The sequence below is a fragment of the Gasterosteus aculeatus genome, chromosome 14, assembly GCF_964276395.1.
Source record: "Gasterosteus aculeatus chromosome 14, fGasAcu3.hap1.1, whole genome shotgun sequence".
Lineage (NCBI taxonomy): Eukaryota > Metazoa > Chordata > Actinopteri > Perciformes > Gasterosteidae > Gasterosteus > Gasterosteus aculeatus.
The window spans coordinates 1,138,173-1,149,646 of NC_135702.1; the positions used below are offsets into that span (position 1 = coordinate 1,138,173).

An 11,474-nucleotide genomic window follows, 5' to 3' on the forward strand; every position below is an offset into this window, starting at 1 on the left:
CTAATGTCCGTATCAGTCCAAGGCCGGAAAACAAGTATGGGACCCGAGTGTCCTGGTACTTGAATCATTGGGGCTTGGAGCACAGATTTTGCATCCGGGGGAACTCCCTCTGGGTCGAAAGAGGGGGAAACAACATCTGATGTAGATGGTTGCTCTGTGATCAGTTTGTTGATGGCAGAAGTGTCCCCTCCGGTTGCTCCTGGAGAGCGAGAGCGAGTGGGGAGAGCAGCCTGTCTCTTTTCCTCCTCTTCGCCGAGGAGTCGTTCCTGTGCTGCTTTCACTGCCGCTTCCTTTTCCTCCCTCTGCCGGGTGTAGTGAACGTTTTGAGCTTGTGGCCCTGCAGACGAAGGTTGCTGGATCGCAGGTGAAGCAGGGTACGGCGGTGGGCATGTGTTGAGGAGAGGGCCGCCAGCCCCTGTGAGACTCGGATACAAGGGAGAAGAAGCACATCGGTCATTTTGTTCAATAACATTTGGATCTGTTTTTTCAACCAATGTGGTTTTTGCGCATGTCAATTCTTTAGCCATTTGTTTCCTTTCTCTACATTCACATTCATCCTCCCACCATTTTAACCATTTACTTTGTTTCTCAATGTCCTCCAAGTCTTTGCCTTTTATCACCCTCTGAGTTTTTATACCCTTCTCTTTTCCCTCTGAGCCTGTTCGTAACATGTTCAGTTTTATTCTACTGAAAGAACCATTTGCAGGGAACCCAAAATCTTTTGACCACTCGGGCAAAAACTCTAGAGATTGATCTCCATATTTCCTTCTCATCAGATCCACAATGGGTCCCTCCGGAGAACCCATTTCCTTTTTACTTTTACCCTGTACACCACCCATCTTTCAGGCGTGGTGAAGTATACTTTTTATTACTTAAAATATAGTCGTCACTATAAGTCTTGATTTTCTTTTACGTAGGAAAAATACGAGTTAAAACCCAACCAGAACTATTGGTTAATAAATATAGGTCAAGGGCTCAAATATCTGTTTTCAGATTACTGTCCGAAAACCCCGATATTGTTCCTGTCTTCCTGTTAGGTCAAGGGCTGAGATTTTGCGATTTCAGTGAACTCTCAAAATCCCTCCTATCTTCCCCTTCGGTCAAGGGTCACAATTGTCAATTGCCCCTGTCTTCCCCTTTGGTCAAGGGTCACAATTGTGCGTTTTCAGAGTGTTAGTCTGAATACAATCGTAAATGCGCACATTGCTCCCAGTCTTCCTCAGTAAAAAGTTGGATGCTGATGAACCGGAAATACTGTACAATTACTCTTATAATTTTATACACATTTTTCAAATAACCGGATAAAAAGACAAGTTATCATCATTAGAAGCCCAATCAAATAACCGAAATTTGGATTTTCTAAGAAGAGAGAGAAAAAATAATTTAAAAAAAATCCCAAAGTACTAAATACCCGTCTTTGTAATCTGTTATCACCCGTTATAATTCAGGAAGCCCCGTTTGAAAATCAGAATATCAACTTCTCACCCGATTCATGTGAAAATCTTCCTCATCGGATCGTGTTGAAGCCAATCAGGTCTCTTTTGGTCGCCGTCCCCTCTCTCTGAGTGTGATGAGGTATAGGGCAGAATCACGTTTTGGTGGATCCTGAAGGGGCTCCTTCCCGGACGTCCTCGGAGTCCCGACGGAGCTTCAAACGATCCCACTTCTGACACCAAATTGTGGTGGAAGATTTTGCACAGACAATCGTTAAGTAAGAAACAAAGGCTCTGAGTCAAGTATGTCTTTTCTCCGATTTATTTCCTTGCAAGGGAAAAAGGGTCACAACAGCTACGTGGTCAGTAGACTGTCAAGAACCTCCTTTTCTTCCCAACACATCGAGGCAGTTCTTATACCTAAGTTTAGATATCGGTGGCGTCAACAGAAACCTTTGACCATCTTGTTGAGTATCTACAGCCAGGGTACTGGGAACATCTTATCCTCTCTCCCAACATGCTAAAACAAAGGTGGTCATAGACATAACAAACACTTTGTTCAATCTCTACAGCTATGACGCTGGAAACATCTAATCCAAGTGGGAGACATCAGTTCTTATGTCAGGGCCTTTGTGACCTAACCACTTGCAACTAATAAACTGGTTATACAAATTAAAAGGGTCACATATCATTTTCCCATTACAAATGTTACAAATTGAAATATCTGAGATGAATCATAGTTATCAGTAATATTCAGTGCTGTAGTGGTAAAATTAGAGGTGGGTAAACTCTGAATTTTGTGATCATACAGACCTCGACGCAATGTGAAGCAACGCAACACAAAGCGTTGCGACTCTGTAAGGCTGTCCTGGCTTATTGCATTATGTTATCAGTAAAAGTCATATACAATCAATGACAATGAATAAATGTGTTAGTAGTTTGTAGTTCATTAAATTTAAGAAAACAGTAAATAAAAGTATGTCAACACAACACAACAACACAATTGCAGATTAAGAACTATCTACATACGGAGTCTCCTTTTTACAGTAGTGCCCAGAGGGCCTCCTTGTCCTCCACGTCAGGTCCTGCCTGCACAGAGGAGCCATGAACCCCAGAACGTGTTCCTCTGTGCTTCTCCTCTCTCTATTGGACCTGGTGTTTCTCCTCTCCCTGTGCTCTCTGCATCATTGCCTGTCCTCTCACTGCCTGATTAAATATGTTGAATTTAAGAGTTAACCAGTTAAGCAGCCTGTCAATTACACTGACAACATAAGTTAAAGGAACACTCATGTACTACCTACGTCATCATAAATAGACTATGCAGCATGTTTTTTTCACATTGAGAACTGACTTGTTTTCTAATCTACGCGTCACCAGGCGTTTTTCTTTCACCGTGCACGACCAGCGAACACAGAGCACGCGACTACACCCCCCCTCCCCCCGTCGGTCGTTCGGCCCGCAACGACGACCCCCCCCCCCCCCCCCCCAGTCGGACCTTCTCGACCGATCCGCGAAATATTGTCTGACATAAAACCGGTCCATGAGGTAAAAAGGTTGGGGACCACTGGGCTGATCCACAGCGTGTATGTGCCTCCTGGATCCTGATTGGTCGCTGCTGCAGCCGCAAGGCAATGATTGGATGCTCACAGACCGTAATACAGCGCAGATGAAAATGATTCAGTCTACGGCGTTTATATGTTCAACAATAGGAAACGTAGTCTTAGCTGTTTTAAAATTACACCAAGTTAATTTCGGATTTTTCCAACGGAAGAATACAAGGCGCAGGGAACTTTGAGGTGCGTAAACGCCACTTATAGGTGCGTAAACGGCGTTTACGTGCGTTTACCCTCCACTACAGCCCTGGTAATATTCTCAGATTGTTGACGTACATTAGTGGGTGTTTAGTTGTGTCAGTAACCATTGTGACATTTTTTCACTTCTGATCCGATCCCGATACCTAAATTTGGATATCGGCGGATACAGATAATATTCCGATACCAGAGCTGTGTTTGAAAAACAGGAAATCCTGTTAACAGAAAAAATTCTGAAAACAAATTTGAAACTAAGGGTTTCAGATTGATTGTCATGTCAATATTTATTTAATTTCATGAATGTCAAATGTCAAAGACTTATTTTTAACAAGGCTTAAAAATTTAGAAATATGAAAAGTGCAAGTGCACACACACGCATACACACTTGACACACAGTCTCACTCACTCGTTCACAAAAATAACAGCACAAATCAAGTAAACTGACTTGTATCATGAACAACATGTCAAATATCTGAAGAAAAGTGCAATAAAATAACTGTAAACATCTTACACACATACACACTTGACACAGTCTCACTCACTCACTCATTCACACACGCAATCACACTTACTCTCTCTCACACACACACACACACACACACACACACACACACACACACACACACACACACACACAATAAGTTTTAAAACAGTGTGCATCAGAACAGCACTTAAGATGACCTGGAATAAACTAAACACCAGAGTCAAACTATTCTTTAAAAGAAAACAAAACTTGAATGTCTCAAAGTTGACTCTGAGGAAGTGATGTTAGTGTTCAACAAATCTGACATCGGCAGGTTCTTCTTGAGGAATATGAGCATTTCTGCTCTCTGCAGTTTGACGATTCCTTTTTTCATCCACGATATTGGCTGCCGTGCTAAACAGTCTAGCCTCAGTGCTATCCTGCTAGCCTGCTAGTCTGCTAGCTGGCTGCAAACTGCGGAATGGATTCCTGAACGGAGGCACGGCTCAATGAGACAGTTATGAGACCCGCTCAGGAAATCCATTCCACAGTTTGCAGCCAGCTAGCAGACTAGCAGACTAGCCAGCTAACAGGCTAGCAGACTAGCAGGCGGGGATCACTTTTGGAGTCATTTCAGCAGACGACGTTAAAGCGCAGACATGGCTCATTGATATCGGAAATCTCCAAAGGTTGTATCGGAAAATCCGATACCCGAATTTCTCTGGTATCGGGTCCCGATACCGATACTGGATCGGATCGGCCCCATCCCTAATTGTGATGTCATGAGAGGCGCCGCCGCTCTCACCGGGGTAGTTCAAGCAGTGAGAGGACACCAGGTTCAAATATAAACAGAAGGTTTTATTCACGTTCTCTGGAATCAACAAAAACAGTAGTCCAAAAAGGGTAACTCAGGCTCCGGTCGATCTTAAATAATGTCTCGTCTTTGGAGGGGAATCATAAATCCAACTCACAAGAATATACAGTCTTCCTCCACCATATCCTCCTACGGCGGTCTGGTCTCTCTCATACCCCACTGGCTGTGTCTCTAACCCTTATGAAGGCCAGGACCCAGCCGTCCAGGACCGAGCCTCTCGTTACATAACACCATGTTAATGTGACCCCTCTGTACCTGATAGTATCTCAGTCCTGCAGTGACCTTCTAGTCCTCACAGCTCCCTCAGATCATGTGATATGTGTGTTATTTTGTGTGTCTGCAGGCTGTCAGGCTGTCTGATCACAGAAGAAGGCTGTTCTTCTCTGGCCTCGGCTCTGAGCTCCAACCCCTCCCATCTGAGAGAGCTGGACCTGAGCTACAATCATCCAGGAGACTCAGGAGTGAAGCTGCTGTCTGCTGGACTGGAGGATCCACAGTGGAGACTGGAGACTCTCAGGTATGAAGAGGCTGCAGCCACAGACCATAACTAACTGTTTGTGTCCCACATAAGACCCTCAACACAGACAGAAGTAGTGAGGAACAGTAGCCAGGATGAGCCTGAACAGGGAGGAAGGTGATGAAAGGCTTGTTTCTCTGGAGCCTTGTCTTGTTGTTTTAAGAGAGGACAGTGTCTCCTGACACGTTGACGGCATCATGGTGGGTTGATATAAGTCAACGTCGTCACGCTGCAGGTTTGTGGGCTCTTATTAAACAACACTTGGATGTTTAGATGCTGGTCATCTGCCTCCAGTGTGTGTTTGTCCTTTAGTCCAGACATTATCATTAAGAGACAAACAGTCAGAAACAATCTGTTCAAAGCGTCTTGATGGATCATCACAGGAGGAACGTTTGGTGTTTTAAAGGAGTTCACCTTCACCTGCTTTTGGTGCTTTGCACTGAGAGCCAGTTCCCTGGATGATGAGAGTGGACTTGTTGAAGCTACAGGTGACAGTCGGCCACAGACGCTCAGTGAAGAACCAACAGCTGATGGTGGACCTGGTGTGTCAGAGCCCAAAGAGGTTTGTTTAGGACTGGACCACAGTCCTCATTGGCTGCAGACCCACCTGAGCTGTAACACCTTCACCTCCAGACTACAGGTGATGGAAACCAGTGTTGACTGTTGCTGGGAGACGGGATGTGAACAGCAGTGTCACAGTCAGACCCTTTGGACCTCCGACCAGATTTGCCTTCAAAAATGTCATAAACAACCTTATAAATCCCTTAAAACATTGAAATACGAGGCTAGAACCATGTCTACGTGATAACCCAGAGAAGGGACAGTACACGTGTAAAGTTTATACCTCTTTTATTCATAAGTCTAGTTCAGATTGGCTGATCCGCGTCATTCCACCACTCTATCGGTGTAATAAGCCTGAATAAAGGCCGGCGCATGTTTCTGCGTCTGCGTCGTCGTGCCGACTCACTGGTTTCACTTCCTGGTTGTAAAGTCCTGCGTGTGTTGGAGAGCGATTCACCTCCAGAACAACAGGTGGAGTAACGTGTTTTGTTGAAGACGACCTGGAGAGTCACGTCTTTGTGTGTGGAAGTCGTTGGTTGCTTTATTTATTGATCATAGACTTTATTGCCCCGTGCATCCACAATGCTGCTTTTCATCACGGACACATTTGTCCCGTATTTTCCTCCACGACTTTGTTCCCGTCGTTTGTGGAGATCTCCCTCCATGAATCAGAGGCCATCCGGCGTCCTCATAGTCCGCCAATGACGGCTTGTACAAGCGCTCATATTTACGCATCTCTTCCCACAAAAGCTCTTCAATCTGATCCGTTCTCTCGTAAACATTCTTCCTTTTAATAACGGCCGTATTGTGCTGTGAAAACGGAGATGTGAGACTCCGTAAAGGACGTAGTTAGAGACCAATCACAGGGTCAATGGATGAGACCGTGTCCTTCACAGTTTACCTTCACAAACGGACACAATCTCTCCGTGTTGTTGTGTAGCTTTACTTGAAATAGAAACAGCAGATACAAGAACTTCTAGCCTTCAGAAACCAATTCTTCTTATTCTGATAAATGCTTTTAGTTATCTGAATAAGCATAATTCTATGAAAGGATGAACTCCTCTTCCTGTCTGTCCAGATGTCCCCTGTGAATGTGTCTCATGCTGCTTAGTTTAGTACCTTGCTAATGATTGGACTCATTCAACACCCTCAACTTCTGTTCTTCAACGTCTTCACACATCAAACAATCATTAAAAGCAACTCAAACAGTCTACAACTTTCCTGTAAGTAGATATTTTTAATGCTTCCACATTCCGTCGCTCTGCGATTGTCCGACAGACTTTTTCTCTCATGTTCAGCGTATTGAAATGTAAGTGTGGACGCGTTGAAGCGTCTGTGACAAAGTGTCCATATTTCATGTACTGCTGCCATCAATGTTCCTCTGATCAGACATTTGCTTCCATCATCCAGATTGTGTATCAAGTGTATCGTGCACTTTACACTCAGGTTAGAACTTAGAGACTAAAACACGACAACATTAATACAAAAACTGACACTATGTCCAACGACTGTCCTCATTTCTCATCACCTTCATTCCTCATTTAAATCCTTCACAACCTTTTAATGACACTTTCCCTCTTTTAGTGAATCAATCTCTGTTTTTAAATCTCAGCGGTTTATAATCTTTATTCTCTCTTCTTCTTCTGCAACGTGAGTCGTAAACTGGGGAGACTGGGGCTGCTTATCTGAGCTGCTGGGAGCCAGTGGGGGGCCACGTGGCACCAGTTGCTGTTTGGGCCTCGGCTGCTGTGGGGGTTGCGTGAGGGGGGTGGAGGTGGGTGGAGGTGAGGTGGAGGGACGTGAGGTGGGTGGAGGTGAGGGGTGGAGGTGGGTGGAGGTGAGTTGGGTGGATGGACGTGAGGTGGGTGACGTGGTGGAGGTGGGTGGGTGGAGGTGAGGTGGGGTGGAGGTGAGGTGGAGGTGGGTGGAGGTGAGGGTGAGGTGGGTCGAGGTGAGGTGGTGGAGGTGGGTGGAGGTGAGGTGAGGTGGTGGAGGTGAGGTGGAGGTGGGTGGAGGTGAGGTGAGATGGAGGTGGGTGGATGTGAGGTGGATGTGAGGTGGAGGTGAGGTGGAGGTGGTTGGAAGTGGATGTGAGTGGAGGTGAAGTGGAGGCGGGTGGAGGTGGGTGGAGGTGGGTGGAGGTGAGGTGGAGGCGGGTGGAGGTGGGTGGAGCCTCCAGCCGTGGAGGAGCGTTTAGTCGCGTGTCCTGGGACTCTCTCTGCACCAATGTCCCTCCTGTCCACATATATAAGGTCCACCTGTCCTCCCTCTGTTGTCCCTCGTCCTCTGCTGCTGGGTCCCATTGAACGGTTCCTACCTGCTGGATCTGGGGCCTTTGGGGGACGGGGTATCGGGCCTTGTCTGTCTCCTGTCTCTGTCCTTTGTTTACTGCTGCAGACGTCTTGATGTTCACAAGTGTCTTCAGCTGCTTTCTCATCGTGCTCTCAAGTCCGTCCACTGCTTCTCTTCCTTTGGCCTCCGTCTGCTCCTCCATCTTCTCTCTGGTGCTACTCAGCAGGTCCTGAGTCGTAAACACGACCATGATGCAACCTGGTGCATCTAAACCCCCCTGAGATGTCCTCCTGTCCTTTAGGAGCTACTCTGTCACTGACTGTGAGGAGACGACTAATGATGTAAAGTCAAACTAATGAAACCTGCAAAACACCAAACAACAAAGTGAACTCAGCAATGGAAAGTAAAGCAGTGGACCTGAAAGGGAACCAGTCCATCAAACCACTGAGTCACATAACAACTACAACACGGATCAGAACGCCGTCAGTACAAATCAAACTAAACCATCTCAAACTAGTTACGGCTTTCAGCAAATTAAAAATCAATCCAACTCAATGTTAGAATCACAAAGCTGAGATGAAACTTTTAGGGTGTAAACGCTGCCGCAGGAGAGAGAAGAGGAAACTAAGATAAACGTCTAATGAAAATCCATAAAAGCAAAATGAAGTTCAAGTTAAGAAAGTAAAAGTCTAAAGTCACAACGATAATCAATAATCAATCTTATGTTTAAACGTTGAATACCATTCAAACTTTAACTAGTAGTGACGATGGACCTTAACTCAAAGCCTGAAGCAATAATAACCCACTTATCTGACATTTAAATACAATCTAGTTCCACCACTGGAGATCAAATCTATTCAACCTTTTCAGAAGGTCACATTAAAATCAGAGCGGCTCTTTAAATTGGAATCGAGATCAAATCCAAATGAAGACAAAGCTGATATCAAACTGTATCAATGCTGAAATGATCACAAGTGATATTAAAGTTGTATTTCTTACCTTTACTTGAATGTCCATCAGTGTTGGAGGGTGAACATCAATGAACAGTCCTTGTGTCCCTTTGACTCTAATGAAGACATTGTCTCTACATCATGTGATTACTCCTGTAAACCATATGAGGCGTGTTGACACAACAGCTGATGACGTGACAATCGTTAGTAACTCTGCACCTCGACACGCTGAGAACACAAAGTACTATATTATAATAGTACTATTATGATCAGCAGCCTGTGACCTGACTGAATACTACAGTACATTCAATGATCACACCTTTGGCTTGAATCCACACGCCGACCCGTTTGCAGACGCTTGAGTGTATTTACATGAGGACGTTCTGTAATATCACAGTAAAAGTGCAGAACGGGACGGAAGTGAATGAGTGAAAAACCAAACAGTGAATCCAATAAACTAACGCGTGCGTTTCTTCTCTTTGTTTGTGTTGTTTGTTCATTGTGAAACATTGTAAATACTGAATGGTCTTTATTTCTATATTTAGTGAATATTTGCTTATTAAACGGTTTAATGTTCATGTTCCTTTGCACACGTCCCATGAAGCTTCATCTGCAGCACGACGTCATTTCTCACATTTTAATTCCCATCTGGTGAAAGTACAGTGACAGGTCCGTTTATTATTTATTCCACATTTATCTACTTTATTCCATGAATATATTCCAGCACCTCGTCGCTGTGTGACGCCTGACTGACAGTCTGTGGTCGTCTGTAAGTAGTGGTAGAAGAAGAAGAGGTGCTCCATGTGGACATGAAGGACAAAGCTGTGTGTGAGAGTGATGTAATGTCCATGTCTCCATGCTGCTCTGACCCCCCTCCTCCTTTCAGGGTGGAGCCTGATGGAGTCCGATGGTTGACACCAGGTCCGTGGAGGTGTAAGTGTGCTTTGATTCATGAAGATTCAACCATCTTCACACTGTGACATCACTCATTCACCTCTGTGATGTCATCATCAAAGTGTCAGTAGATGAACACATGATTAATAACTGCAGCTGTATTGTGTCTTGTTCTCTCATCAGATTCCTGTGAACTCACAATCGACACAAACACAGTAAACAAACACCTCAAACTGTCTGACAACAACAGGAAGGTGACAGATGTGATGGAGGATCAGTCGTATCCTGATCATCCAGACAGATTTGACTCCTGTTATCAGCTGCTGTGTAGAACTGGTCTGACTGGTCGCTGTTACTGGGAGGTCGAGTGGAGCGGAGACGTTCATGTATCAGTGAGTTACAGAGGAATCAAGAGGAAAGGAGGCAGTGAAGACTGTTTGTTTGGAGGCAATGATCAGTCCTGGAGTCTGATCTTCTCTGATTACGGTTACTATGTCCATCACAATAATACAGTAACACGCATCACCTCCTCCTCCTCCTCCTCCTCTGGTAGAGTAGCAGTGTATGTGGACTGTCCTGCTGGCTCTCTGTCCTTCTACAGAGTCTCCTCTGACACACTGATCCACCTCCACACCTTCAGCACCACATTCACTGAACCTCTTTATCCTGGGTTTGGGTTTGGGTTCTGGTTCAGGTCCTATGGTTCCTCAGTGTCTCTGTGTCCTCTGTAGGAGGGAGAGTCTCCTCCTGGTGGACAACCTTCCTCTCTGTCACACAGCTGATGGTGGTTCATGTGGGTGTAGATGCAGGTGGAGCAGGTGAGGGGTACCTGAGCTGGTCCACAGCTCTCTGGGACTCAGGTGGACGTGTGAAGGAGCTCAGCTTAATGCTGCTGTGCTCCTTGAATCAATAGATCATCGTTTCGATATCGGCTCCTAATTAGGCTTTAATCTTCATCTTTATATCTTCAAGAAGACGTTTTATAAAATGCTCGTCTGCCCCCATGTGAGATAAATGTGTCCTTATGTGTGTGTTTCATTTCCACTCACGCTAATAACAACAAGGGGAAACACTTTAAATGTCGAATTCTTTTTTAAGACAATTTTAACTTAATCTTTCAGAATCTGTTCAGCGAACTAAGAAATAATTTCACATAATCAGGTTTGTTTTAAACAAAACCCTTTTTTTAATGATTAAACTTCTGAAGAAAAAGTTTAATATCCTGACAGATAATATCAGTACTTGTGTTTTTATTCACTATAATAGTACAACATTTAGTCCACGTATTACTTTGGCTTAACAGCAATATAATTGTATGTTTCTAATGTTAATAAATGACTTTTATTGGAAACAACTGTACATTTTTAAACACGTCATAATATAAACATGCTGTATTGTTTATTTTGACATGAAATACTATGATCCTTCTTAAACATGCTGTACTATTTACATATTATTTATATGTATTTACTTGTTTTGTCACTAGCAGAGAAAACATCTGTGTTAAAGCTGGTTGACAAAGGAAGTGAAAAGTTTGCAATAAACAAACAAATAAGTAATAAATAACTTGGTTTATTAACCGTATGAACGTTAACGCAGAGTCGTCTCCAAACAACACAAACTACTGAGCTCGGTGCTTCAGGTGCAACTTGAAGGTTTCATCCTGCAGTAAATATCCT

At 44.3% G+C, this 11,474-nt stretch overlaps 2 protein-coding genes across 2 annotated transcripts in view; both read left to right on the forward strand.

The window, feature by feature from the left end:
• The window catches only part of LOC120814177 (uncharacterized), a 351,528-nt gene that overhangs the window by 140,158 nt on the left and 199,896 nt on the right, over positions 1-11,474 (forward strand).
• LOC144388292 (stonustoxin subunit alpha-like) lies at positions 8,712-11,358 on the forward strand. The gene is made up of 2 exons (XM_078088711.1): positions 8,712-9,834; positions 9,979-11,358. Exons 1-2 carry the CDS (start codon positions 9,711-9,713, stop codon positions 10,524-10,526), a joined length of 672 nt encoding a protein of 223 aa, XP_077944837.1. The 5' UTR covers positions 8,712-9,710; the 3' UTR covers positions 10,527-11,358.